The following is a 27,637-nucleotide window of genomic DNA, read 5'->3' on the forward strand; positions in this document are numbered from 1 at the left end:
AGAGGTCGCTGCAGGACTGCATGAGCCATTGAGATTGCACTCTCCTCCCAAGCCCAGCCTGTGGCAAGGTAGGCAATTAGATACAGAAGTTTAAACTAAATAGCACAGTTTCCAAGGTCATCAACAGAATTTTTATCATATTCTCATACCAGCCGTTCTGCTGTCTATTGAACATTTTATACAAAACGACAGCACCTTTAAACATAAAATACCTGCTTTATACTTGTCTGAGTAATAATTCTCATGAACTGATAGGATTACCATGTTAGCAGTATTTCCTTCTAATTCACATGAAGAAAAATAAAGATTACATTTTAAAATGATTGGTACATGTATAACAACTAAAATCATCTGTCATATTCCCAGAAATATGTGGACCACACTTTGCAAAATTTCTTTGTGTGAAGAGCTCAGATTGGGTCTGCTGGATGTGAGGAGATGTTGATTTGGTCTCCTGCTGGCCACACGTCCGTGACAGAGGCGATGTGGAAGGAACAGGGCAGCACCCTGAATGAGTTGACCCAGGCCCTCTGCCCGGGGCCTGCAGTCACAACAGCCCAGTAGGTCTGGGAATATTCTAGAAATGGAGGGCTCTCCAATCTAGGAATACAAATTCTTTTGCTCCATAAGGTCTTTGTCTATGGAATTTAGTCCTACACCAGAACCACAGGCCTTCCCTTGTCGTGACCTCAGAGATAGGGACAAGGCGCAAAGCAGTGGCTATAACCTGGCCCAGGTAGCCAAACCTCATCTCTATAGATTTGTCCACATGCAAAACTGGCCCTGCCTCTCATGGCCTCCCACTGCTCAGAGCAGGGAATATCTGAGCTCTGAGGAAGTTTTCATTTGATTGTTATTTGCATCTGTCTGCCGCCTCAAGGCTTCCAGGCCTTTGGTCTGTCTCCCAGTCCTGGTGTGTGGAGCTATGACAAAATAGGCTGCTCTCAGCTGGATGAAGCTGCTAGCGGAGGCAGCATGTCTCAGCAGGGACAATGCAAGCTGACCACAAGCTCTAGCTCTGGCTCTCTGCCAGCTTCCTGATGACACTGGACAAGTACCACCACCACCACCCTGGACTCCATTTCCCCAGTAGAGGACATCTGGGCTCAGTCACCTGTGAGGAACCCACCAGCTCAGCCCTTCAGAGCAATAACCCTAATGGCAGGCAGGAGTCATACCTTCCTGGTGTGGACACAAGCCTTAGCAAGAACAGGACCCTCCCAGGTCAAGCCCCTGAGCAAGCCCCAGTGTACCTGAAGACTGGCCGTCTCGCTGGGACACTGCAGCCCTATTCTGTTTCTCCTTCAATCTGCTGGTAGTTTCCTGGATGAGTTTTTCCCTCAGACTCAGAAATTCGGAAAAACTTCGGGCCTTCTGCTCCCGCTGGGCTCTCAGCAGGGACTCCAGGTGTCTGAGAGTCTGAACCGAGATTCCCTTTGCACCCTAGAGGAGACAGAAGTTCACCTTCACAGAGGCTACCCTTTTTTTCCTTCCCTAAGCCTCTCACCCCTGCCGCTGCCAACCTGGGAATCCGCGATCAGCACCTGATGCTTTTCTTGCAGGAGTGCAGGGGTGGTGGAAGCATGAAATAAGAATCAGAGTAAGGTGGAGTAGCTTCACAAATAGCCAATAACACAATGGTTCAGGGTTTGGGACCCCCTTGAAATGTACATAGAGGGTAACACAAAGGACTGCATCACAAGTCTACCCTCATCATAGCTTAGGGATTTAGATGGAACACGCCTCAGATGTCCCACCTACTGAACCCTAGGATGAGAGACCATGGATAGTTCATTTTTGTTCCCCAAGCACTATCATTATGCCAGACACATTGTCCCTGGCTAACAATGTTTGAAAAACTGAACTGCAGTAAACAAGAACCATGTACCCTTCCAAAATGTACTGCAAGTTGCTTGGGCTTTTGGCATCCACCAGAGCCCCGGGGGAGGGCCTTGGGAGGCTTGTGAATCTAAGATGAGTATTCGTGCAAGGTTAGAAAGAAGTGTGCTAACCAAGTGTGAACACGGGGCCAAAGTAAGATTAAGCAGTAGTTGAAAATGGTCCAAGATTAGTGAGCATCCTTACTAAATTAAGCCTAGGTGTCTATTATTTTCCTAACTTACTCTATACAAATAGTTATTTTCAGTGATGGAGTGCTAGGCTACTTTAATAACAAGGTGTGTTTTTATTTAATAATAGATTTAACTGGTGCCTCTAATGATAACATGCATGCTCTGGTTAAATACAATGGCATTCAAATACTGGTGCCAGAGATAGCTTCCTGAGCCTGCCCACCAAGGCCAACTGCTGAGCGGGCAAGGCCACGTGTGCCACAGACGATAAACTTGGAGATGAACACTTCCCAGTGGGGACTGTCCATAGGCCCAACTGAGCTAATTAAATTCCCTCTGGCAGAAAATTTAGAGACACAGAAGGATGCAGCCAATGAGTGTGTTAAGAGGTCAGGACTCGGGTGGCATCACCAACCACACAGGGTCAATCTCGGGAAGCCACTGGAAGAAACAGAAGAGACGACACTGCTGCTGGAGTTGAGGGGAAAAATATGTGGGTTTCCCTTCACAGACACCAAAGGAGCCCAGGTGGGAACAAATGAGACAAACGAGTTTACAATGTAAAGAACAACTGATCATGTCTCAGTTTCACAACTGTGTCCAAATTGTAGGTATGGGCCCTTAAACAATGGCCCTGGAACTTACCTTCTTTATCCCCAGGCTTTGCAGCTTCTCTTCCAGGGTGTCCTCCAGGATGGGCTTGAATTGCTTCAGCAAGGTTGGGTCACTCCTCAGGGCTGCCAGCACCTCCTGCTGCTCGTCTCGGGAGTCCTCCAGCTCTGCAACACAGGACACCACCTGGTTCAGCCTGGGCACCTGAGACCTCCATTCCCAAAGCCCCACTGCTCCTGCCAAGCTCTCATGCTGCCAGTGATCCTGCTCTCTGGCCTGTGAGCCAAGGGCCACCAACCCCTTCTGAGTGGACATCCTTGGATTAGAAGCTAGAGTGTTTCAGCTCCTAGGTACCACTGCCTTGGACCCTCCACTCACCTTCAGCATTCTCATCCCCTACCAGTCGAGACCTCCAAGATAATGAAGCAGCTCTATAGAAAGGGATATGAAGTGATTTCCCAAGTAAGTTGTTAACAGTTTAGCTAACTACAAAACAAGGTGCATAGTGTGTTCCCATTCAGGGAAAAAGGAGAATAATGGTATACTTATGTGATTGTATCTGCACAGAGAGTCTCTGGAAGGATGCATGAGGAACCATTAAGAGTGGAACTTCGGGAGTGGAAACTGGAGAGCTGGCAGGAGGGAGCCCTACTTCTCACTGTATACCCTTTACACTATTTCTTTTTCTTTCTTTCTTTCTTTTTTTTTTTTTGGCCAAGTCCACAGATTAGATGACCATCTCAGAAATAAAGAAAAACATTATAATAAAAAATAGAATACCCCACGATGAGCTCTTCAATGACACAAGTAAAACCCTTTCCTGGGTGTGTCTTTGGAGTAACGTTGGCATCATCCTCTCGCAGCCTTGCTCGGGCAGGCAGGGTCTGGTCAGTATGTTGCCCAGTGAGCACTTTATCTTTCCTGGGAGCTTCTTCTCCCTAACTATTCTGGCAGATACTTGCAGTCAGGGAGTATATTTATTTCTTACACTTTTCTTTTGTATCCCTTGGCTACAAGGTTGAGAGCTCTGCAAATCAGAATCAGTCACTGAGTAGAATGAATAAAACGGCCAGCACCTGGTAGCCTGACAAGCGAGCCAAGGTAGGTTCCTGCACATTAGTTAGGCCTGTGGGATCTGTCTGCAGCACATTCACTCTGCAGGATAAAACAGCAAAGGCCAGGGCAGGTGCAGTGGCTCACACCTGTAATCCTAACACTCTGGGAGGCCGAGGTAGGAGAATCCTTTGAGCTCAGGAGTTAGAGACATGCCTGAGCAAGAGCGAGACCCCATCTCTACAAAAAAAAAGGAAAAATTAGGAAGGCATTGTGGCAGGTGCCTATAGTCGCAGCTGCCTGGGAGGCTGAGTCAAGAGGATCATTTGAACCCAGGAGTCTGAGGTTTCTGTAAGGTAAGCTGATGCCATGGCACTCTAGCCTAGGCAACAGAGTGAGACTCTGTCTCCAAACAAATAAATAAAAAATAAAACCAGCAAAGGCCATTTTTAAGCCAACTCAGTGAGTTCTCTTCCACTACTCTGGATAGTACCAGGTGAGAGGCAGTGGGCTGGGCTGTGAATCAGACATCACTCCAAATCCTGGCTCAATTACCAGCTAGTTTTTTGACTCTGGGCAAGTTACTGACCCTCTTGGAGCCTAAGTTTCCCCATCACTGAACCAGCAGATTGCATATTAGTACCTGGCACATGTAAGGTGCTTAAGAAATGTTCTTTCATGGCCTTAGTCTCAGGCACCCCAGCTTCAGGTGTCTATATATAATCAAGGAGAGACAAACTAAATAATGAAGAGGGCAGCCGATCTGTTTTCTATGCTGAACACCCAGAAATAAAATGAGGCCCACCTTCAGGAGAATCCTCCTCTGTGTCTGCAGCCTTTGGTGCTTCGTAGACCCCTGAAGGAGCAAGAACAGTCAGTGGCTCCAGTGCCCTGGATCTCATCCCCAACTTAGAGAAAAGTGCTAGACCCCAGCAGAGTACCAGCCAGAAACAGCAAGCCCTCCCATCAGTTCATTTTTACTGGAGTAGGCGGGATGGAGCCGTGGTCTCATCCACAGACACTGGAGACAAAGATCAGAGTTCACATGCCAGCTCTGCCCCTCGTTAGCTGTGCACGAGATGGCAAGTCCTTAAACCACTCTAGGCCTCTGTTTCCTCATCTAAGAAAAGAGGGTAATAATACCCACCCCAATTCACTCATGGGGTCAATGATACTGAAGCACTTGGCCAAGAGCATAGCTCACAGCTGCTACTAACGTACCATTCTCCTGCAAGCCTTCAGAAAACTCAGGGCCATGAGAGTAGCCCCTCTCTGAACTGGCTGCAAGGTTGGGAAAGATATGGCTAGTCCCAAGGCAGGGCATGGGAGGAGATGTGAGTTTGCATGAAAACGAAGAAACAGAGCTGAAGGCGTAGGACAGGGGAGCTGGAAGTGGAGTATGAAGGGCCAGGCTTCCCAGGGTGGACCAGGGCCCTCCCAGCAGCAGCAGTCTCTGTGGGCTTCTGTCTTCCCTTTAGACGTTAGCACCCACACTGCATTACACACAGGTACACACGCACATACCTCCACACCAGAGTCCCCAAGAGGAGGACAGTGTGTGTGCCTACAGGCCACATCCACATGGGTTTAGAGTCAACTTCCAACATGCTGGGAAGAAGGGGAAGGATACGGCCAAGGCTGAGGCCTTGCCTCAGGCACGGTGACCTAGAAGTCTGCTCATGAACCCCACCCCATCAATCACCAGCCCCCCAGATTCTCACACACCCCCCAACACCCCATCCCTCTGCAAAGAAAAACAGGCCAGGCAGACAGTCCTTTCAGTTCTAGAATCATCCTCCCTCACCCAGCTGGACAGCCTAACCCCACATGTCCCATGAGCTGCTGTCACCAACTCTCTACCTATAAACTGATTATGGGGAGAAAAGTCCAAGACAATAGCCAAGACCGATACAAACCACTCCATGCAGACTTACCCTCCACCTTCCTGAAGGACAAGGTCTGGATCTGCAAAGAGGTGAACAGACCAGGTTAAACTATCAGGGAACATTGTGGGAGCTCTGCTCCAAGCAGTGTGCCTGCCTAGCACAGTGAATAAGGGACAGACACTGTTTCCATGCCACGCCCTGGGAATGGGAAGGAGCTCAGATGCCCGGCCTCAGCCCCCCAACACCTCTTCTGGGTCCACATGGGAGAGGGTTAACAGCACACTCTATTTTCCAGAGTTGGGGAGTTAAGAATGTTCCCCCCTTCAAAGAGAGATCATGGGTCAGGGGCAGGAGCCCCCTAGAAGCAGAGTAATACAGGCACACAGTCAGTACTATTGGTATAACTCATGAAAAACATCCAGGGTGGCCATGGTACTCTACAGAGGGCCATAAAGTGAGACTCTGTCTCTACAAAAAAAAAAAAAGAAAGAAAAGAAAAACATCCAGGGTAAGATAGAGGCTCATCTCCCACCATGTGGACATCTCATCTCAGATATGATCCCTGCCAGGAGGCGTGATGTGCACTGTCTGCTCAACCCCTCTTTCCAAAAAGTGCCTCTTTCCCTCCCTCCACATGGTTGCAGGTGGGGCAGCCACATGTGAGCGATGTGACCTCACACCACAGCCACAGATACCATCCAGGTTTGGGCAGAGAGTTCTGGACTAGTCATAAGTAAAGTCAAGAGCAGCCAGCTGTTTTTAGTTTTCTTAGTTTATTTGTTTATCAAAATCAACCAGTCTTGCAGTCAACTGTTTTTGGTTTTCTTAGTTTATCTGTTTATTTCTTTGTTTTTAGGGCCACATGGAACAGATAACAAACAAAAGCTGATCTTCAGAGTAAAAGCAAAAATTGAAGCAATTATAGAGAAAGGACAGAGATATATACAAGAGGAAAACTTCAGACCGTATTCATGTCTGATTCCAGTTTATCCCGACTCAGCTGCTTCCCCCAGCCTTGAGCTCTGTGAGATGCTCTATCTACTTTCATGACAAATTCCCTCTGCTGCGTGAGCCTGAGATGCTTTTCATTCCCTGCGATGGTACAAACTAACCCATGTCTCACCCAGTATCCATTCCCAATTGTCTCCTCCTTTGCCCAGCTCTACAACGGAGACTGTAAAACTAAGTATTCGCTTCCTTGCAGCTGCAGTTGCCCATAGGACACAGTTCTGACCAATAATATAATAAGCAGAAGTTTTTTTACCAACTGCTTCTGCCATATATGGTTGGATGGTTGGGGCCATGGCAGGCAGCTCACAACTGTTGAGTCAAGCAGGGAGCAAAAGTCATCACACTGAAGATGGCAAAAAGAAAAGCAGTCTGGATTCCCAGTGGCATAATTTTGCTGCTAACCAAGGCCACCAACTCTCACCTCTATTAACCTATTCTATTATCTTTAGTAGATGGGTTCCTAACTGAATCCTTTGCAAACAAGAGTTCTGAAGAACAAGGAGTAAACCTCCACTAGGACTTGAGGCCGCAGCAGTGAAGAGCTAGGACAGCATGGGGGGAAGCGGGAAGACAGTGAAAAGAGAGATACAATGGCCGGCCGCAGTGTGGCTGGGAATGCAGAAAAGCGCAGACAGCAAGGGGTGTGGAAACAGGAAGTGAGGACGGCAGAGTGACGGTGGGTCCTCGGCCCAGTCAGCTGTGTACAGGCTGGCAGACTGGTCCATGACAGAGGTTGGGACAGAACCATGACAAGGACCTAAGGCCACAGGAGGGCCCCAGAGGGGAAAGATATGGCTTTCCCACAGACTCGGGGCCCAGGAGGAACAGCTGAGCCTGAGTAGAGCAGAGAATTATCAGCAATAGGTGATGAGTCACAGGGACCAGATAGAAGCGAAGTGCCCAGCAAGTGCCTTTTCATCCTGCCGGTTTATCTGGCAACCTCAGCAAGGGCTACTCATTTATGCAAAGGGCACTGGTTAAGAAATGATGGCTGAGAACACGGTGTAAAGAACACAAGCTCTCGCCTGTAGTCCCAACTACTCGGGAGGCTGAGGCAAGAGAATCGTTTAAGCCCAGGAGTTGAAGGTTGCTGTGAGCTGTGTGAGGCCACAGCACTCTGCCGAGGGCCATAAAGTGAGACTCTGTCTCTACAAAAAAAAAAAAAAAAAAAAGAACAGAAGCTCTGCGTCCCACCTCCCTGGCTAGTGCTGAATCTCACCCCTGTGGCTTACAGAGTACCCCATGTAGACTTGAGCGAGGCCTTGACTTCTCCAGCAGGTTTCATCTCTGTCAAGTGAGAAGGGGGTGCCTACCTTGAAGGGCAGCAGTGAAGCTTAAATGAAGTAATAAGCAAAGTATGAATGAGGTCCTGGGCATTTTGTATGGTTTCTGCTGTTAGCGTGACCCTATCTGCCAGCAATCCTTAATGAAGATGGCACATCATTAGCCTGGAAAGAGGCGGCAGCACCCTCATCACTTTTTGCCCCTCGTGTCAGAGGACACTTGTCTGTCTTTAAGGAGCCTAAGTAACAAGACTAGCACCAAGGAGCCCAGAAGAATCCACGGAGATGCTTTTAGGGAGGAGGTATAGGAACACCAAGGCCTGGCCAAAAGGAGGAACCGACCTACCGTCTCCTCCTGGGAGGCGATGAGCCTGGCTTGTTCCTGCAGCCGGGTGCGGAGGGCACGGATTTGACGCTGGGCCTGGGCAGCTGCCTTCCTCTGATCCTGAGACAGAGAGGCCTGGAGCCTCTCGTTCTCCTCCTGCAGCTGGTGGACACAGTAGGGGCAGTCAGTCAAACATCTGCAGGGACCTCTGAGTACCCAGAGTCTGCAGGGCCAGCAAATGCTAGGTGAGGGTTCCACTTGAAGCAAGTGGATTTCTAGACCTAGACAGGTGGCTTTTCCAAGACTAACTGCCTTCCAGTTTGGAAACATTTATGAGCTGTGCCTGAGAAGAAGTGAGAATGGAAGGCAGGACAGAAAGGGCTGTCAGATGTGGCCACCCACTGAGGGACTGCCAAGTACACTGAGACCATTAAAAAGACATCAAGGGTATGTTTTTAAGTAAAAACAAGAGGTGAAAAGAATGCATTAACCTGCTACTTCTGATGTAAGAGCAGAGACAAATTGAGACAATCTATTAATATCTGCACAAGAAAGCAATAAAAGTCATCACTGTGGGGTGGGTGTTGGGGATAGATAGATGTGAATGAGTAGGTGTAAGACTTTTTTTTTTAATTTTTTTATTTTTTTGGCCGCGGCTGGGTTTGAACCCGCCACCTCTAGCATATGGGGCTGGCACCTTACTCCTTTGAGCCACAGGCACCGCCCAGAAGGTGTAAGACTTTTACTCAGGGTAGTTTAGTATATTTTCCATGAATTGGGAGCAATTTTGAATGCATTTCTCATTTTAAAGTATTTCAAATAAAATAAAACCATCCCATGTGAATTATGGTGCTTCCCTATACTGCAGTGGGAGCCAGACTCTGACCTCAGCCTTTTCAACTTCTGAGCTTCCTACAGGCAGGACCTGGGATGCTTGTTAACCAACTTCCTCCTTGACTTGCCTCCTCCCAGGGCATCTTTACACAAGCTGTTCTCACTGCCCTGAGGCCTGCTGCTCCCTGTTCACTGGTATTTGAGTTCTTCCATCTGGACTGCCCGTGAACTATCACTGAGGTCCACAGCCACCTAGTTCTCTCCTACAGTAAAGCAATTTCAAAAAAAGTCCAAACACAAAATGACCAGGTGATCCATCTGAGCATTCCAGAACAACCCTCCTTGGTGGGCCTAAAGGGGTCACTGCAAACAGGACCACAGAATAAAGGATGTATTACGTTCAGAAGAGAAGGCCTGGAGGCCCCTGCTCCTGGCTGGGGAAGACGCTGACCAGGCAGCGGACCCCTTCTGTGCACTGATGAGAGTCAGCACCCCAGAACTACATCAGCAACAAAATACCTGCTGATGGAGAGAGAGAAGGTTGCTGAATTAGGAAAAGAGGTCACAGGAAACGAAGATTCTCCCAGATGACCCAATAAGAGCTACCTCTCTCCTCTCAGCCACATGCTCTTCATGCAGTTCCTTCATTTTTCTCTTCCACTCTGTTTTCTGAAAAAGATTAAAATGAGCCTCTCTAGGTATTAAAAACATAAGCCAGTGACTCAAACCTGAAATCCTCACACTCTGAGAGGCCAAGACAGAAGGGTCACTTGAGCTCCGAAGTTCAAGGCCAACCTTGAACTAAGGAAGGAGACCTTGTCTCCATAAAAAAGTTCAACACCAACCTTGAACTAAGGAAGGCAACCTTGTCTCCATAAAAAATAGAAAAATTAGCCAGCCATCATGGTATGTGCCTGTAGTCCCAGCTTCTTGAGACACTGAGGCAGGAGAATTGCTTGAGCTCATGAGTTTGAGGTTCCACTGAGCTACGATGATGCCACTGTACTTAACCCAGGGTGACTCTACCCTCCTTGGAGGAGTTAAGGATAAAGATGACCACAGAATAAAGGGGACCACAAAAAAAATTATACAATTAAAAAGTGATTAGGCAGACAGAAAAATGGAACAGAATACAAAGCCCTGACAAAGATAGAAAAAAATGAAAACTTAATCACTGGGAGTAGGGAAAAATGGCTTATTGACTAAAGTTGTTTGAACATTGCTAGCTGAAAAAACATATGAACTTGGATCTATATTTAGTATCTTAAACCAAAATAAATTCTAAGTGGGTCAAAGAATTAAACATAAAAATTAAGACCATAAAAATTCCTAAAAGAAAATACAGGAATATTTTCTTTTTAAATCTCAGAGTAGGGAAGGCCATAAGGAAAAGATTGATGATTTGATAATTTTGACCATATAAACACTATTTACTTTTGCATGGCCAAACCATGATAAAAATAAATTGAGGAACCAATAGAAAACTGGGGAAAACAGCCACAGCTCGAAGAACAAAGAGCTGAGTTAATTTCCATACATTACACAACTCACAAGTTGATAAGGAAAACATCAATAATAGAAAAACAGGCAAAGAATATTAACAGAGTTCACAGAAAAAGATAGCTGTTTTATAATGTGAAACTTGTGAAAAATCAATCAGTGGAAATACTTTACTGCTGACAAGAGATGTTAAGTTCTTTCTCAACAATCTTGGAGAGCAGAAACAGAAGCACAACATGACTTAGTGACTGTGCCCACGCACAGAGGGAAGTACATGCATATTGCCTCATTCAGTCCTTAAGACATTGGGCTTTGTTGCCACCCCCATTCAGGATTTCTTTAGGAATCACTTCTTCCTGACCTATGGGCAGGCTGGCAGTGTGTCTTGCTGACCTCTGTTGGTTTGTTCAGAGTCAGGCCCCTGAGCCTGGGGGGCTTATGCAGTCCCTTCCCAGGAATTTTGTATATGGGAATGAAAGAGATCAGCATGTCAATGGTTGAGAGTGACCATTTTTTGTCTAGAATTGTCAGTGATACAGACCATTGTATAGTAATAACTTGACCGTAGTGAGATTCACCCAGTGGTGGCCAGAGCCACTTGCTACCAGCCTCTGAGCGAAGATCACGTACACATCTTCCCAACTCCATCCAGGGACCTCACACTGACAGCATTAAATAAGCCACGGTGGGAGTAATCACACCACAGAAATTGGCCAATGCTACAAATCAAAGGGCCTTTCATCCAGAGAGCTGGTTGCTAAACATTTACCATCAAACCACTGATTAGATCCTAAATATCTTCAAATCCAGCAAACTATAATACTTTCTAAGAGTTGGTGTCAACTAGGTTAAAATCAAAATGGGAACAAAGATGTCAACAGAAACAGAGCCATACATGTTTTTGAAAAAGATCCCAGGCAAATCTTATCCTGCACACCCCCGAGAACCCTATGCTGTGCTTTCATGCACAAGGTCTGAAAATACAGAAATGGGACAGGTTTCAACTTCCCTAAATTCATACAGCAAAAGCGAGAGGACTTGTGGGAGACAACATGGCTCTTGGCTTGCTCTGGGAAGAAAGGCCTGGGGCTTCAGCTCACCTGGCTTTCCATCTTCTCTCTCAGGGCCTGGAGCTCCTGTGACTGCCGGAGTCGCTCCTCCGGCTCCTCATCCCGCAGAGACCCGAGGTTGGACTCCATCACAGTGTGGGGCTGCAGTGCCCGCAGTTTCTGAAATGATAAGGGCATAGTTTTATTCCGATAAAGATCTAACTGTGACTTTATCTTATATACCTGAACAGCATCAGAAGGGCACACCTTACCCCAATCATTAACCCCCAAGTCATCCTCCCTAGATGCCTACACCACAAACATTCACACAAATCAGTATGCCCCTTAACAAGGGCTCTCTTGGGGGCTCAGGAGAAAAGCAAGTTCCATGGGAACACAGTGCAATTTCGATTTCAATTAAATTCTGTGCTTTACAGAGCTTGGCAGACTGCTGCTGCGTTTATTGCTCGGTCTGGAATTACCTGAAGAGAACCAGACTCTGAGAGCCTGGGAGGATCTCAAACACCTCCGGCCACTTTCTGAGGACTCCTGCCCTTCTCCCCACAAAAATTCCTGGCTGTCACCAGAAGGGGCAAGTTTGCACAGCTGAGAGCCAGTCACTAATACCTGCTCACTAATACCTGCGGTATTCCTGAGCTAGCAAGCATGTGACCAGAAGGAACAGGCAAGGAAAACTGAATCAAAGAGAGGATACCTTCCACCCATCTATAGTTATTTTGTAAAATATATCACAGTTACAGCAACAAAAGTAACATATTTTCATCTGGATTACTGTATAAAAGCTTTAAGGTACTGCAAGTTTAACTTGATGTCATTCTTGCTAACTCTTTCCAACTATGGCTTAAGCAATACTGGGTTCAAATGTCAACCATCTCTAAACTCCTTGAATGTCTGCAGAGAGCCGAATGCTTTATCAGATGTATACGCAACTCTGGGTTTCTAAGGTCTCAATTCTGATCTCCATACTGCTGCTACTGACTCTCTTGGCATTACAAATCTTCCTGGTATTTTCCTTTCAATTAGAGACTCCTCTGGTATCTCAATTTACCCAATATCTAAAGTTCTCTCTTTGGTCAGGTAATTTAGCAAAAGTAAGCTCTCAGACTTCTGTTCCAGGGGAAATATTTTGAGGAGAAACATTTTCAAAATATATGTACCTCTCATTGGCTCTCCTCACATCAAGGAGAATCTTTTCTTGTGTTTTGAAAATGGACTGCCTTACAAAGGTGTCTTTCATAAGCATTCTAAATGGAATCTTACTTGATTTTCCCCCTAGAATTTTAAAAATAAATTAACAAAATAATTATCCAATTACACTGAGAATTTTCTATCCACTTTGGTTCTATACTTTAATGAAAGTAATAAAATATGGAGAGAAGACAGGGATGAGACCCACAAACACAAAAGTACATCATAAAAAATCCTATGCCGGAAAGACCTTCCCTCCCCCCAAAAAAGGACAGGCTATTCCAGTTTATAGGAATATAATCCAAGTGAAAAAAAGGAAAACATGGATGGTAATGATTATGTCCTCAGTTACCAAAACTCAGAATTTCCTAACCAAAAGTAATCCTTTAACCCTTTCTGAACAACTAGATATTCAAAGTGGTATCTATGTATCAAATGTCTAGTCAACTAGCACCATGTCAGGATGTATGAGGGTCAATTCATTTTCGAAAACAAGATTAAGGAGAACCGATGAGAGGTAAGTACATTTTAGAAATAATTTTTCTCAAAACTTTTTCCTTGAAACAGGTTTACTCATAGAGGTTTATATAGGAAATTACAGCCCAGGGATAACTGTAGTAAGGTTTTCCTACATAAATTTGATTATCTATCCAGTAGAAGAACAGGGGCTTTAGAGTTTGAAGAGCTAGGTTCAAATCCCAGCTCCATCTCTTACTAGCTGAAAGATCTTGAACAAGTTATGACATCAGTTTCTTCACCTGTCAAGAAGAAATGATAATAGCATTTTTTATTAAAAAGAACTTTAAAAAAGAAATTAATAAATGAATGACGTGCCTACTTTGAGAATGTCATGAATGTTTGTTTGTTATGGGGTTTAAAAGTTAATGTATATTTGGGCGGCACCTGTGGCTCAGTCGGTAAGGCGCCGGCCCCATATACCGAGGGTGGCGGGTTCAAACCCGGCCTCGACTGAACTGCAACCAAAAAATAGCTGGGCGTTGTGGTGGGCGCTTGTAGTCCCAGCTACTCGGGAGGCTGAGGCAAGAGAATCGCTTAAGCCCAGGAGTTGGAGGTTGCTGTGAGCTGTGTGATGCCATGGCACTCTACCGAGGGCCATAAAGTGAAACTCTGTCTCTACAGAAAAATAAAAAAAAAAGTTAATGTATATTAAATGCATGGCACAAAGGCTATAAAATAATAAATACAGGCCAGTAAATGCTAGCATGTAGCCAGCACTCAGAATATTTTTAGAGAAAAGAATGCATTCATTTAAATTTTGCCTCATTTCTTGTCTAGTGATAAAAGCCCTTTGCAAAAATATGCATAATATATAGAATGATATTGTCTGAGCCCGTGATGCTGTGTCTCCGGCCCCAACCCCAGGGCCTTGATGGAGCCAGACACTAGGTCTCCACCCAGGCCCACTCGACTGTCTGGACACGGGCTGCAGCAACAGCTTACCCCAGGTAGGTCTTGTTCAGGCTCAGATGCCGAAGCACCTTAGAAGTCACAGTCAGTATTAGTAGGAGCAAGCATCTCAGCAGTAGTCTTAGTAGAGGAGCGCCGATCAGGCATCCTCTGAGCAAGAAGCAGAGCCAAAGGAGAGCCTCTGCCAACTTCTCCCGAAGCTATTTACAGAAGTAGTCCTGTGGCCACCTACACCACAGATGTGGAGACCGCTAACCTATGATGTATATGCTCTCATGCTCTCGTGCTCTTTAACGAGAGACCAATGATATTAAATGGTGTTAAATGATGTTAAATGATGTTAAGGCCCTTCCCCAATCCCTTATCGCCAAAGTATTTCTCACAGGTGCCTCCTACATATTCCCCCCTTTTCGTGTACTAACCAGGGGATCATACCACTGTTCTTCTAACTAAAATTGTCACGATTCTTATTTCCGTCCTTTTTTTCAAAGATCTTACTGCTTTCACTGCCTTTTGCTACTTCTGCCTTTAGTCTACATTCTCCCACACTCTTTACAATTCCCAACACACACACCAAGGGGAACCTAGCCCCTGCATACAACCACACACTTTTTACTTCTTATCTCAAACCTCTTATACTTTCTGCATCTCATCTATTGTAAATTGTGTTAACAGGTAAACAAAGGTCCCGCTTTCCTCGTGGAGTGTTCCCTTTGCTATATGAATTGTAATGGGAAGACAAAGATCCCACTTTTCTTGCAGCCCTTGCTAGAAAGATCTTACTGCTTTCCTGTGGAAGGCTAACACCACAGCATCTATTTTGTAGGCCAAGTGCTATTTCCAGTATTAACAGACTTAAGTTTCTATTTCCCTGCAAACGCCAGGCCTCTTCTCGTAAATCACGTGAGCGAAACTTGGAAGCTTGCCGTTTGGAACTTATCTCCACCAAGGCCAGGTTGCTTGGATACCTGGTGATGTAAACCTCCTCCTTCACCTACCCTTATATACCCTGGAAGAACTTTGCAATAAACGAGACTTGATCAGACTCCTGTCTTGTCTCCATTCTTCGCGCCCCTTGCCCCTTTTTCATTCTCGCCCCCTCCTCCAGGTATCCCTGTCAACTGACCCGCGGGCCGGGTCACTTTCCCCACCTTTTACCGTGGCCGCCTACACCACAGGTGTGGAGACGGCTAAAAATGATGTACATTCTCTTGTGCTTTTTCTCTTGTGCTCTTTAACAAGAGACCAATGGTGTTAAATGATAAGTTCCTTCCCTAATCCCTTATCACCAAAGTATTTCTCACACATGATATTATGGGTATTCTACTATAATATTAAATACTACATTTGTGTCAATTTAGCACTTTCAGCAACCTATCTTACAGAAAAGAAACTGAGGCACGGGTAGGTTAACTAACTCACCCAAGGTCACATAGCCAGTATGTGACAGAGCAGTGACTCAAGCCCAGTTACTGGCTTCTGATGGCCTCTCAGGGTATTAGCCCCAACAGCAGATGAAATAAAACTAGTAAAAGCTAAGAAATGACTTCTGAAAACAAATAAGCAGATTTTCAGCAAAAGACCTTTGAACTCCTTTTAAGCCTCCTACCTCTTCTAGCGTAGAGTTCTGGTTGGCAACACTTTTAAATTCATCCCAAAATAACTTTTTTAGCTTTTCTATTTCCCCGTAAAGCTTGCTCTGCTCTTTTTCTTTCCATTCATCAAATTCTTTCTTAGCTTCTACCTTCCTCTGATGAGTAATCTCTGCTTCCTACAAGAAAAGCAAAAACAATATAACCATTAATTCCACATCACAGCAAGCATTTGCTGAGAACCTGCTAGGTCTCCTTATCCATGCAAGTCACTGTGAAGACCCAGACAATATTTATCCCACAGTCCCATTGTTTGGGCTTGGAGTGGTCCAGTATAAGCTAATTTATCTGAATTGTAAAGTCCCTTGAGACTAGGAACTTGTTATCTCTTTCTTTACAGGCATACCTTGGATATATTGTGAGTTATGTTCCAGACCACCATGGTAAAGTAAATATATACAATAAAGCAATTATCACAATTAAGAAAGTCACACAAATTTTGTTTTCCGGTGCATATATGGTATGTTTATACTATACTGTAGTCTATTAAGTGTGCAATAGCATATCTACATTAAAAAATACTTTATTGCCAAGATGGATAAAGGACTTAAATTTAAGGCATGAAACAATAAAAATCCTCAAAGAAAGCATAGGAAAAACACTGGAAGATATTGGCCTGGGGGAAGACTTCATGAAGAAGACTGCCATGGCAATTGCAACAACATCAAAAATAAACAAATGGGACTTCATTAAACTGAAAAGCTTCTGTACAGCTAAGGACACAATAACCAAAGCAAAGAGACAACCTACACAATGGGAAAGGATATTTGCATATTTTCAATCAGACAAAAGCTTGATAACCAGGATCTATAGAGAACTCAAATTAATCCACATGAAAAAAGCCAACAATCCCTTATATCAATGGGCAAGAGACATGAATAGAACTTTCTCTAAAGATGACAGACGAATGGCTAACAAACATATGAAAAAATGTTCATCATCTCTATATATTAGAGAAATGCAAATCAAAACAACCCTCAGATATCATCTAACCCCAGTGAGAATGGCCCACATCACAAAATCTCAAAACTGCAGATGCTGGCGTGGATGTGGAGAGAAGGGAACACTTTTACACTGCTGGTGGGACTGCAAACTAGTACAACCTTTCTGGAAGGAAGTATGGAGAAACCTCAAAGCACTCAACCTAGACCTCCCATTCGATCCTGCAATCCCATTACTGGGCATCTACCCAGAAGGAAAAAAATCCTTTTATCATAAGGACACTTGTACTAGACTGTTTATGGCAGCTCAATTTACCATTGCCAAAATGTGGAAACAGCCTAAATGCCCACCAACCCAGGAATGGATTAACAAGCTGTGGTATATGTATACCATGGAATACTATTCAGCTATTAAAAAAAATGGAGACTTTACATCCTTCGTATTAACCTGGATGGAAGTGGAAGACATTATTCTTAGTAAAGCATCACAAGAATGGAGAAGCATGAATCCTATGTACTCAATCTTGATATGAGGACAATTAATGACAATTAAGTTTATGGGGGGGGGAAGCAGAAAGAGGGATGGAGGGAGGAGGGTGGGGCCTTAGTGTGTGTCACACTTTATGGGGGCAAGACATGATTGCAAGAGGGACTATACCTAACAATTGCAATCAGTGTAACTGACTTATTGTACCCTCAATGAATCCCCAACAATAAAAAAAAAAAAAAAAAAAAAAAATACTTTATTGCTAAAAAATGCTAATGATCATCTGAGCCTCAGCAAATCATAATCTTTTTTCCTGGTGGAGGGTCTTGCCTCAGCTGCTAACTGATCAGGGTGGTGGTTGCTGAAGGCTGGGTGGCTGTGGCAATTGCTTCAGATAAGATAACAATGAAGTTTGTCACATTAATTGAGTCTTCCTTTTGTGAAAGATGTCTCCATAACATGCGATGCTATTCCAAAGTACTTTAGCCATAATAGACTGTCTTTCAAAACTGGAGTCAGGTTAGGTGCAGTGATTCACGCCTATAATCCTGGCACTTTAGGAGGCTAAGGCAGGAGCATCACTTGAGGCCAAGAGTTCAAGACCAGCCTGGGCAACACAAAATTTTATAATTTTATAAAAAATTAGCCAGTTGTGGTGGCACCTACCTATAGTACCAACTACTCAGGAGACTGAGTAGGAGGACCTGTTAAGCCTGGGAGCTTGAGGTTGCACTGAGTTATGATGAAGCCACTGCACTCTAGCCAGGGCAACAGACCAAGACCCTGTCTCCAAGACAAAACAAAAAATTTGGAGTCAGTCCTCTCAAGCCCTGCTCCTGCTTCATCAACTAAGTTTGTGTAATATTTAAATCCTTCTATGTCATTTCAACAATGTTCACAGCACCTACACTAGGAGTAGATTCCATCTCAAGGAACCATCATCTTTGCTTAACCAAAGAAACTTAATTGGTTGCTCCTTAACCATTAAAATTTGATGATGAGACTAAAGCAATTCAATCACTTTTTCAGGCTATACAAATAACTATTCCTATTTCCACTACATCTCCCATAACTTCCTCTAATGAAGTCTTGAACCCCTCAAAGTCATCCATGAGAGTTGGAGTCAATTTCTTCCAAACTCCTGTTAATGTTGATATTTGGACCTCTGCCCAAGAATCACTAATGTTCTTAATGGCAGCCAGTACAGTGAATTCTTTTCAGAAGGTTTCCAATATACTTTTCCCAGATCCAAGTGCTGCCTGTAGCTCAGTAGGTAGGGCACTGGGCACATACACTGAGGCTGGCAGGTTCAAGCCTGGCCTGGGCCAGCTAAAACAACAATAACCAAAAAAAAAAAAAAAAATAGCCAGGCATTGTGGTGGGTACCTGTAGTCCCAGCTACTTGGGAGGCTGAGGCAAGAGAATTGCTTAAGCCCAAGAGTTTGAGGTTCCTATGAGCTGTGATGCCACAGCACTCTACCAAGGGCGACATAGTGAGACTTTGTCTCAAAAAATATACTTTTCCCAGATCCATCAGAGGAATCACTACATGTGGCAGCCTTTTAAAATGTGTTTCTTAAATAATAAGATTTGAAAATCAAAATGACTCCTTAACTCATGGGCTACAGAATGGATATTGTGTTGGCAGGCATAAAAACATGATCTCCTTGTATATCAGTGCTCTAGGTACATTGAGCGCAATGAGCAATTATATTTTAAAAGGCTTTTTTTTTTTGAGGAGTAGGTCTCAACAGTGGGCTTAAAATATTTAGTAAACTATGGTGTAAACAGATATGCTTTCATCCTAACTTTGTTGTTCCTTTCACAGAGCACAAGCAGAGTAGAGTTAGCATAATTCTTTTTTTTTTTTTTTAGATATGCTGTGAGCTGTTCCAATGAGAGATGTAATTAAGAGTTAGCATAATTCTGGGATTTTCAGAATGGTGAATGAGCATTGGCTTCAACTCAGAAACTGCCCTCATAAGCCTTTAACAAAAAGTCAACCTGTCCTTTGAGGCCTTGAACCCAGGCATTGACTTCTCTCTAGCTATAAATTCCTAGATGGTATCTTCTTCCAATAGAAGGCTATTTCATCTATATTTAAAATGTTTTTTGATAGGAGCAATCTGCCCTGTTTGGGGGAGGGACATGTTGGCAGGTAACTGGGATGCCTTTAAGGGCTGAGAATGACCCCCTCTTGACAGCCAGCTGGAAAGCAGGAGCTTGGTCCCACAACTGCAAGGAACTCAATTCTGCTAGTAACCACTGAGCTTAGAAAAGGAAACTGAGACTTAGATGAGAGTGTAGCCCCACCATTACCTTAATTTCAACCTTGTGTGACTCAGAGCAGAGAACAAGCAGTATCATACCGGACTTCTAAACTACAGTTTAGGGAAATAATAAATGGGTGTTGTATGGTGGCAGACCAGAGGACCATTCAGCTGAGCTCTCCTAGAATGACTGGGGAAAAAGAGAGAACCCAGCCAAACCTGGTACAGGGACCTTACCCAGAGTCATAGCCAAAGGAGCACAGTGAGGAGGTGGTGAGCTAGATACAGAGTATGATCCTGAGTAGTGCAAATCTGATGAATTAGGCAAGTGATTGCAATCAGCTGGGATAAGCTGGTCCCCCACAGAGGTCCAAGATGGGAGGAAGCCTTTCGGGAGTTTTCAGTTGGAGGTGGAAGCTACACACTAAGTGGAAAGCTTGGAAGAGTGAGCAGACTTAAACAGGATACAGCAACCAGATTTGAATGCTGGTTGGAGTGGAATTGCCATAGGTTTGGTGGCTGGCGAGGCAGCCATACTGAGAAGGTCCCCGCAGCCAGAGGACTGCCATTATAGGAAGGTCGTGAGAAAGTTTTAGCAGGGACCTAAAGCACAGCCATCTTAATTTCACCTGCCAGGATCAGAACTCTACTCTTGGGATAGGCTGCAGGACTCCCACACCCCAGGGGAACTAGAGTCAAGGGGCACTGTGAGACCTGCCTCTGAAGAATTCTTTTGAGCTTTAAGATCCCAACCCAGCAGGGTCTGAATGCTGAGGAAATAATCAGGCAATCACTGAAGGCAATTAGGTCTGGAATAAGGACCATAGATTTTGCTGGCTGTGCTCTCTTTCTCCTAAAAACACCAAAGTGCCACTTGGTGTCCTGATAACATATTGCAACATATTGTCATCAAGAGCAAGGACTTCTGTTTATTTGGCCATGTGGAAGAATTTGGCTTTGCCCAAGCTGAGGCCACTTCAAGACCTAAGCTCTGAGACAAGGTAATTTGAAGCAAAGGAGGCAGTGAGAAGGAAAAAGAAGCACAAGGAGGTGAATGAGAAGAAAGCACACATGAGGAGGAACCAACAGAAAAATTCAGGCAACAGGAAAAACCAAAACAGAGGAACTACCCCCAAAGGACCATGAGGTAGCTACTACAGAAGACTCCACCTATGAAAAATTAATAGACTTGACAGAAAGGGAATTTAAAATATGGATGATAATGATAACAAAAGGAATAGATGAGAAAATGGAAAGACAGAACCTGAAGTCGAATGAAAGATATGTAGGATATAGAAAGGATATGGCAGAACTTAAGAAAATGAAGGAGACAAGGAAGAAATGTAAAGATGCAGTAGAAAGTATCAAAAATAAGTTAGACCATGGAGAAGAAAGAACTTCAGAGTTAGAGGATAAAGTTTTCAAGTTAACCCAGGTAGTTAAAAAAGCAGAAAAGAAGAGAGAGAAACCAGAACAGGTGCTTACAGAACTATGTGATTCCATTTAGCATTCAAATATATGAATAATAGAGATTCCTGAAGGGGAAGAAGATTGTCCCAAAGGAATGGAAGCCCTACTGGAGACTATCAAGAAGGAAAACTTTCCCATTTTTACTAAAGACCCTGACACACTCCTTTCAGATGGATATCATACCCCAGGTCATCTCAACTCAAACAGAGCCTCTCCAAGACACATTGAATGAACCTGTCCAACTTAATATGAAAGAAAAAATTCTGGAAGCAGCCAGGAGTAAGCACCAACTGACCTACAGAGGCTGAGCCATTAGAATGACAGCAGACTTTTGAACTGAAACCTTCCAAACTAAAAAAGCATAGTCATCCACCTTCAACAATCTAAACAAAACAACTTATAGCCTAGAATTCTGTATCCTGCTACACTAAGCTTCCAAATTGATGAAGAAATCAAATCTTTTTCAGATATACAAGCACTGAGGAAATTTGCCACAATAAGACAAGCTCTCCAGGAAATACTTAGACACAGTCTCAACACTGATCATCACAATGGACCACCAGCAAAGAAAACACCCAGAAACCAAAGACCAAAAATTAGCTTCTACAATGACACAAAGAATAAAACTACACAACAAATTCTCACAAAATAAGATGAATAGAATTCCACCACACTTATCAATTCTCTCAATAAATGTCAATGGACTAAATTCACCACTAAAGAGGCACAGGCTGGCTAATTGGATAAGAAAAACCACAAGCCATTCATATGCTGTCTCCAGGAGACACATCTAGCCCTGAAGGAAAAATCAAGACTCATGGTTAAGGGATGGAAAACAGTATTTCAAGCAAATGAAAATCAAAATAAAGGAGGGATTGCGATCTTATTTTTGGATATAAGCAGATTTAAAGCAACTAAAGTTAAGAAAGACAAATATAGACACTTTATACTGGTCAAGGGAACAATACAACAAGAAGACATTTAAATTTAAAATAGTGATGCCCCCAACTTAAATGTTCCCAGATTTATGAAATAGATCTTGATGGGTCTAAGCAATATGATATCCCATAACCCCATAATAGCAGGGGACTTTAACGTCCCTCTAACAGAATTGGACAGATCCTCTAAACAGAAAATAAACAAAGATACATAAAACTTAAATTTAACCCTAGAACAAACAGGATTAATAGACATATAAAGAACACACCATCCCAAAGCTAAGAAATATACATTTTTTTCATCAGCCTGTGGTACATACTTCAAAATTGACCACATCCTAGGATACATCCTTCCTTGACTTAATCAAGAAGAAATAGATCTCTTAAATAGACCAATTTAAAAGAATAGAAATTATAACTTGGGGCAGCACCTGTGGCTCAGTCGGTAGGGCGCCGGCCCCATATACCGAGGGTGGCTGGTTCAAACCCGGCCCCAGCCAAAACTGCAACCAAAAAATAGTCGGGTGTTGTAGCCTGTAGCGGGTGCCTGTAGTCCCAGCTACTCGGGAGGCTGAGGCAAGAGAATCGCCTGGGCCCAGGAGTTGGAGGTTGCTGTGAGCTGGGTGAGGCCACGGCACTCTACCGAGGGCCATAAAGTGAGACTCTGTCTCTACAAAAAAAAAAAAAAAAAGAAAAGAAAAAGAAATTATAACTTGTATTTTCTCAGACCACAAAGCAATAAAGGTGGAACTCACCTCCAACAAAAATGTTCATCCCCAAATAAAGACTTGGAAATTAAACAACCTTATGCTGAATAATAGTTGGGTTCAGAAGAGATAAAAGAGAAAATCATTAAATTCCTCAAACATAATAACAATGAAGATACAAGTTACCAAAACCTGTGGGATACAGGAAAAGCAGTCTTAAGAGGGAAATTCATTGTATTAGATGCCTACATCAAAAAACAGAAAGAGAGCACATCAACAAAATCACAAACCATCTTATGGAACTGGAAAAAGAATAATCTAATCTCAAACCCAGCAGAAGAAAAAAAAAAAACAAAATCAAATCAGACATGAATGAAATTGAAAACAAAAAAATCATTCAGAAAATTAACAAAACAAAAAGTTGGTTTTTCAAAAAAATAAATAAAATTGATAAATCTTTGACCAGATTAACTAGAAACAGAAAAGTAAAATCTCTAATAACCTCAATCAGAAACAATAAAGGGAAATAACAACAGATGCCACAAGAGATCACTCTGAGTACTACAAGAAACTCTATCCCAGAAATTTGACAATGTGGAAGAAATGGATCAATACCTGGAATCACATCCTCTTCCTTGACTTAATCAAGAAGAAATAGATCTCTTAAATAGACCAATTTCAAGAACTGAGATTGAAGAAACAAACAAACAAAAATCTCCCAACAAAAAAATTCCCTGGTCCAGATGGCTTCACACAAGAATTCTATCAAACCTTCAAAGAACAGCTTACGCCCATACTACAGAAATTATTCCCAAAAATTAAGAAGGAAGGAATCTTCCCCAACATATTCTACAAAGCAAATGTCATCCTGATACCAAAACCAAGAAAAAAAACAACTGAAAAGGAGAATTTCAGATGAATTTCACTAATGAATATAGATGCAAAAATTCTCAATAAATTCCTTGCCAATAGATTACAGTTACACATTAAAAAAATCATTCATCACGATCAGTAGGTTTCATCACAGGGATGCAAGGTTGGTTTAACATACTCAAGTCCATAAACATAATCCACCATATCAACAGAAGCAATAAAAAAAAGACCATATGATCCTCTCAATAGATGCAGAAAAAGCATGTGATAAAATTTTTTGTAATTAAAATCCTTAAGAATATAGGCATAGGTGGCACATTTCTTTATCTGATCAAAGCCATCTACGACAAACCCACAGCTAATATTATACTGAATAGAGTAAAACTGAAAGCTTTTCCACTTAGAACTAGAACCAGACAAAGCTGTCCTCTTTTGCCATTATTATTCCACAAAATGCTGGAAGTTCTAGCCAATACATTCAGGCAAGAGAAGGAAATAAAGAGCATTCAAAAGGGAGCCGAGGAGGTGAAACTCACTCTCTGCCAATGATATGATCTTAGAGAACCCCCAAAGACTCAACTACAAGACTCCTGGAAGTGAACAAAAAAATACAGCAATGTCTCAGGATATAAAATCAATGTCCACAAATCAGTAGCCTTTGTACATGCCAACAACAGCCAAGATGAAAAGCTAAACAAGGACATAATTCCCTTCACAGTAGCTTCAAGAAAAATTAAATACCTAGGAATATACCTACCAAAAGAGGTGAAGGGCCTCTATAAAGAAAATTATGAAACCCTAAGAGAAGAAATAGAAGAATACACTAACAAATGGAAAAACATACCATGTTCATGGCTAGGAAGAATAAATATTGTGAAAATTTCTATACTATCCAAAGCAATCTACAGGTTCCATGCAATCCCCATTAAAATACCATCATCATGCTTTCAAGATTTGGAAAAAAATAATTCTTCATTTTTTATATGGAACCAGAAGAAACCCCATATAGCCAAGGCAAATCTTAGTAATAAAAACAAACCCAGGGGTATCACCCTACCAGACTTTTGACTATACTACAAGGCCATAGTGATCAAAACAGCATAGTATTGGCACAAAAATAGAGACACTGACATTTGGAACAGAATAGAAAACCATGAGATGAAACTAACATCTTACAGCCACATGATCTTTGATAAACCAAATAAGAACATCCACAGGGAGAAAGAATCCCTATTCAATAAATGGTGTTGGTAGAACTGGAAAACCACATGTAAAAGATTGAAATTGGACCTGCACTTCTCACCACTTACAAAAATTGATTCCAGATGGATAAAAGATTTAAATCCAATCTTTTATGAAGATTGCATGAAACAATACAAATCCTCAAAGAAAGTGTGGGGAAAACACTTGAAGATGTCAGCCCAGGGAAAGATTTTATAAAGTAGACTTCCATAGCAATTGCAACAACAAAAATTAACAAATGGGAGTTAATTAAACTGAAAAGCTTCTGTACAGCTAAGGAAACAACAACCAAAACAGACAACCTTCAGAATGGGAAAAGATATTTGCATATTATGAATCAGACAAAAGCTTGATAACTAGGATCTATAGAGAACTTGAATTAATCAACACAAAAGACCCAACAATCCCATATGTTAGTAGGCAAGAGAGATGAATAGAACCTTCTCTAAAGAAGACAGATGAATGGCTAACAAACATATGAAAAGATGCTCATCATCCCTAATTATCAGAGAAATGCAAATCAAAACTACCCTGAGATATCACCTAATCCCAGTAAGAATGGCCCACATCACAAAGTCTTAAAGTTGCAGATGCTGGCATGAATGTGGAGAGAAGAGAACACTTTAACACTGCTGGTGGGACTGCAAACTAATACGATCTTTTTGGAAGGAAGTATGGAGAACCCTCAAAGAACTCAAATTAGACCTCCCATTTGATCCTGCAATCCCATTAACTAGGTATCTACCCAGAAGAAAATAAAAATTCTTTTATCGTAAGGACATTTGCACTAGACTGTTTATCGCAGCTCAATTTACAATCGCCAAAATGTGGAAACAACCTAAATGCCCCAACTCAGGAATGCATTAACAAGCTGCGACAGCACCTATGGCTCAGTGGCTAGGGAGCCGGCCCCATATACTGAGAGTGGCAGGTTTGAACCCAGCCCTGGCCAAATCGCAACAAAATAATAGCCGGGCATTGTGGTGGGCACCTGTAGCCCCAGCTACTTGGGAGGCTGAGACAAGATAATCGCCTAAACCCAAGAGTTGGAGGTTGCTGTGAGCTGTGACACCACAGCACCCAACAGCTATTATAAGGTTATTAGGCCCCATTTCAATACTACTGTGTCTTAGAGAATAGGTAGGCCCAAGGAGAGGCTGAGAGATTCAGGAATGTCAGAACAGTCAGAACACACACGACATTTATCAATTAAGTTTGCCATCTTAGATGGGGATGGCTTGTGGTCCCCCAAAACAATTACAATAGTAACATCAAAGATCACTGATCACAGATCACCATAACAGATATAATAATGAAAATGTTTGAAATATTGAGAAAATTACCAAAATGTGACACAGAGATATAAAGTGAACTCATCCTGTTGGGCAAATGGAGCTACTAAACTTGCAGGATGTGGGGTTGCCACAGACTTTCAATTCATACACACATTATTTGCAAAGAACAGTAATAGAAGGCATGCCTATATTCCTCACGATGCCTGACACAGCTGGGGCAAAATAAATGCATGCTGATAGATGAATAAATGAAGGAATGAATGGGATGAGTTTATATATTTCTATTCTACAAATATATACTGAGCACATCCTCTGGGCTGGGTTTTGAAGCTCTCAGAATTAGACCCAGTCTTTGTCCTCAAAAAGCTAACTAACGGAATAGTTTAAAAAGTTAAAATTCAGGACCAAATGTCCTCAGAGGGTACTGCCTAATGCAGGAAGCTGCATCTCTAGCTCTAGCTTTGTCCACACAAGTCTCGCAAAACAATTTTCCTTTTTAGGCTTCCTAGAATTATTTGCCATGTCCAAGAAGGCACTATCCCAGCTCAGACCCCCAGCTCTGGAAAATCAGCCAGAATTTTGGTCCCTTGGGATTGATACTCATCCTGGTTCTCCTGGGTAGTTCATGACCCGAGTCTTCCTGACATTTCCTCCCCATGCCCACCTGGAGCTGCCGCTGCCTCTCAGCCTCCCTCTGGGCTTCCAGCTGCCCCTGGGTCCACTTTAGCTTGGCCCGTAGCTCTTCTAACACCTCTTCCACTGGCTGATCCTGCTTCTTCTGTTTTCCTGTGGGGTCCATGCAAAGACAGGTGACCAGTTTAAATCAAAAAATCAAGAGAATAGTTTTTCACTTTTGTGATCAGTCACACCTTTGCGTTCGCGATCAGTCACTTAGTACACTGACCTTGAAGGGACATAAGCTCCCTGACCCTCTGTTTCCCCAAATAGCAAAATGGAGATGATAATAATAGCACCTAACTCAGAGAGTTATTATGAGGATAAAATGTGATAATACCAAGTGTTTAGCATAGTGTCAGGCACAACAGCTGGGTCAATGTGAACTATTATTGTATTGTCACTTAAAATAAATATTTTGACAGTATTGAAAACATGGAAATAAAAATGAAAAATTACTGGGCAGCGCCTGTGGCTCAGTCGGTAAGGCACCGGCCCCATATACCGAGGGTGGCGGGTTCAAACCCGGCCCCGGCCAAACTGCAACCAAAAACTAGCTGGGCGTTGTGGTGGGCGCCTGTAGTCCCAGCTACTCGGGAGGCTGAGGCAAGAGAATCGCTTAAGCCCAGGAGTTGGAGGTTGCTGTGAGCTGTGTGAGGCCACGGCACTCTACCAAGGGCCATAAAGTGAGACTCTGTCTCTAAAAAAAAAAAAAATGCAAAATTACTATAGTAACAGAACCAGGATACCCAATAGTATATACACAAAAATTATTAATAATAGAGCATATCTGTGTATCCTGACAGCAGAGAGGAATTGAAAGTA

General features: G+C 43.1%; 1 protein-coding gene across 4 annotated transcripts in view; it reads right to left on the reverse strand.

Annotated features, from left to right (window-relative positions):
* Positions 1 to 27,637, reverse strand: part of DZIP1L (DAZ interacting zinc finger protein 1 like) — a 54,778-nt gene that overhangs the window by 6,111 nt on the left and 21,030 nt on the right. For 3 of the 4 annotated variants that reach the window (XM_053599288.1, XM_053599287.1, XM_053599285.1), the window contains exons 4-12: positions 26,802 to 26,923; positions 15,872 to 16,033; positions 11,677 to 11,805; positions 9,683 to 9,745; positions 8,264 to 8,404; positions 5,672 to 5,702; positions 4,543 to 4,593; positions 2,718 to 2,851; positions 1,254 to 1,443 (exon numbers count right to left, since the gene is read on the reverse strand). In XM_053599288.1, the coding sequence (XP_053455263.1) occupies positions 1,254 to 1,443; positions 2,718 to 2,851; positions 4,543 to 4,593; positions 5,672 to 5,702; positions 8,264 to 8,404; positions 9,683 to 9,745; positions 11,677 to 11,805; positions 15,872 to 16,033; positions 26,802 to 26,923 (1,023 nt within the window). The remainder of the gene's footprint in view (positions 1 to 1,253; positions 1,444 to 2,717; positions 2,852 to 4,542; positions 4,594 to 5,671; positions 5,703 to 8,263; positions 8,405 to 9,682; positions 9,746 to 11,676; positions 11,806 to 15,871; positions 16,034 to 26,801; positions 26,924 to 27,637) is intronic. The other variant, XM_053599286.1, reaches the window with a different exon arrangement.

The sequence above is a fragment of the Nycticebus coucang genome, chromosome 8 (genome assembly GCF_027406575.1).
Source record: "Nycticebus coucang isolate mNycCou1 chromosome 8, mNycCou1.pri, whole genome shotgun sequence".
Lineage (NCBI taxonomy): Eukaryota > Metazoa > Chordata > Mammalia > Primates > Lorisidae > Nycticebus > Nycticebus coucang.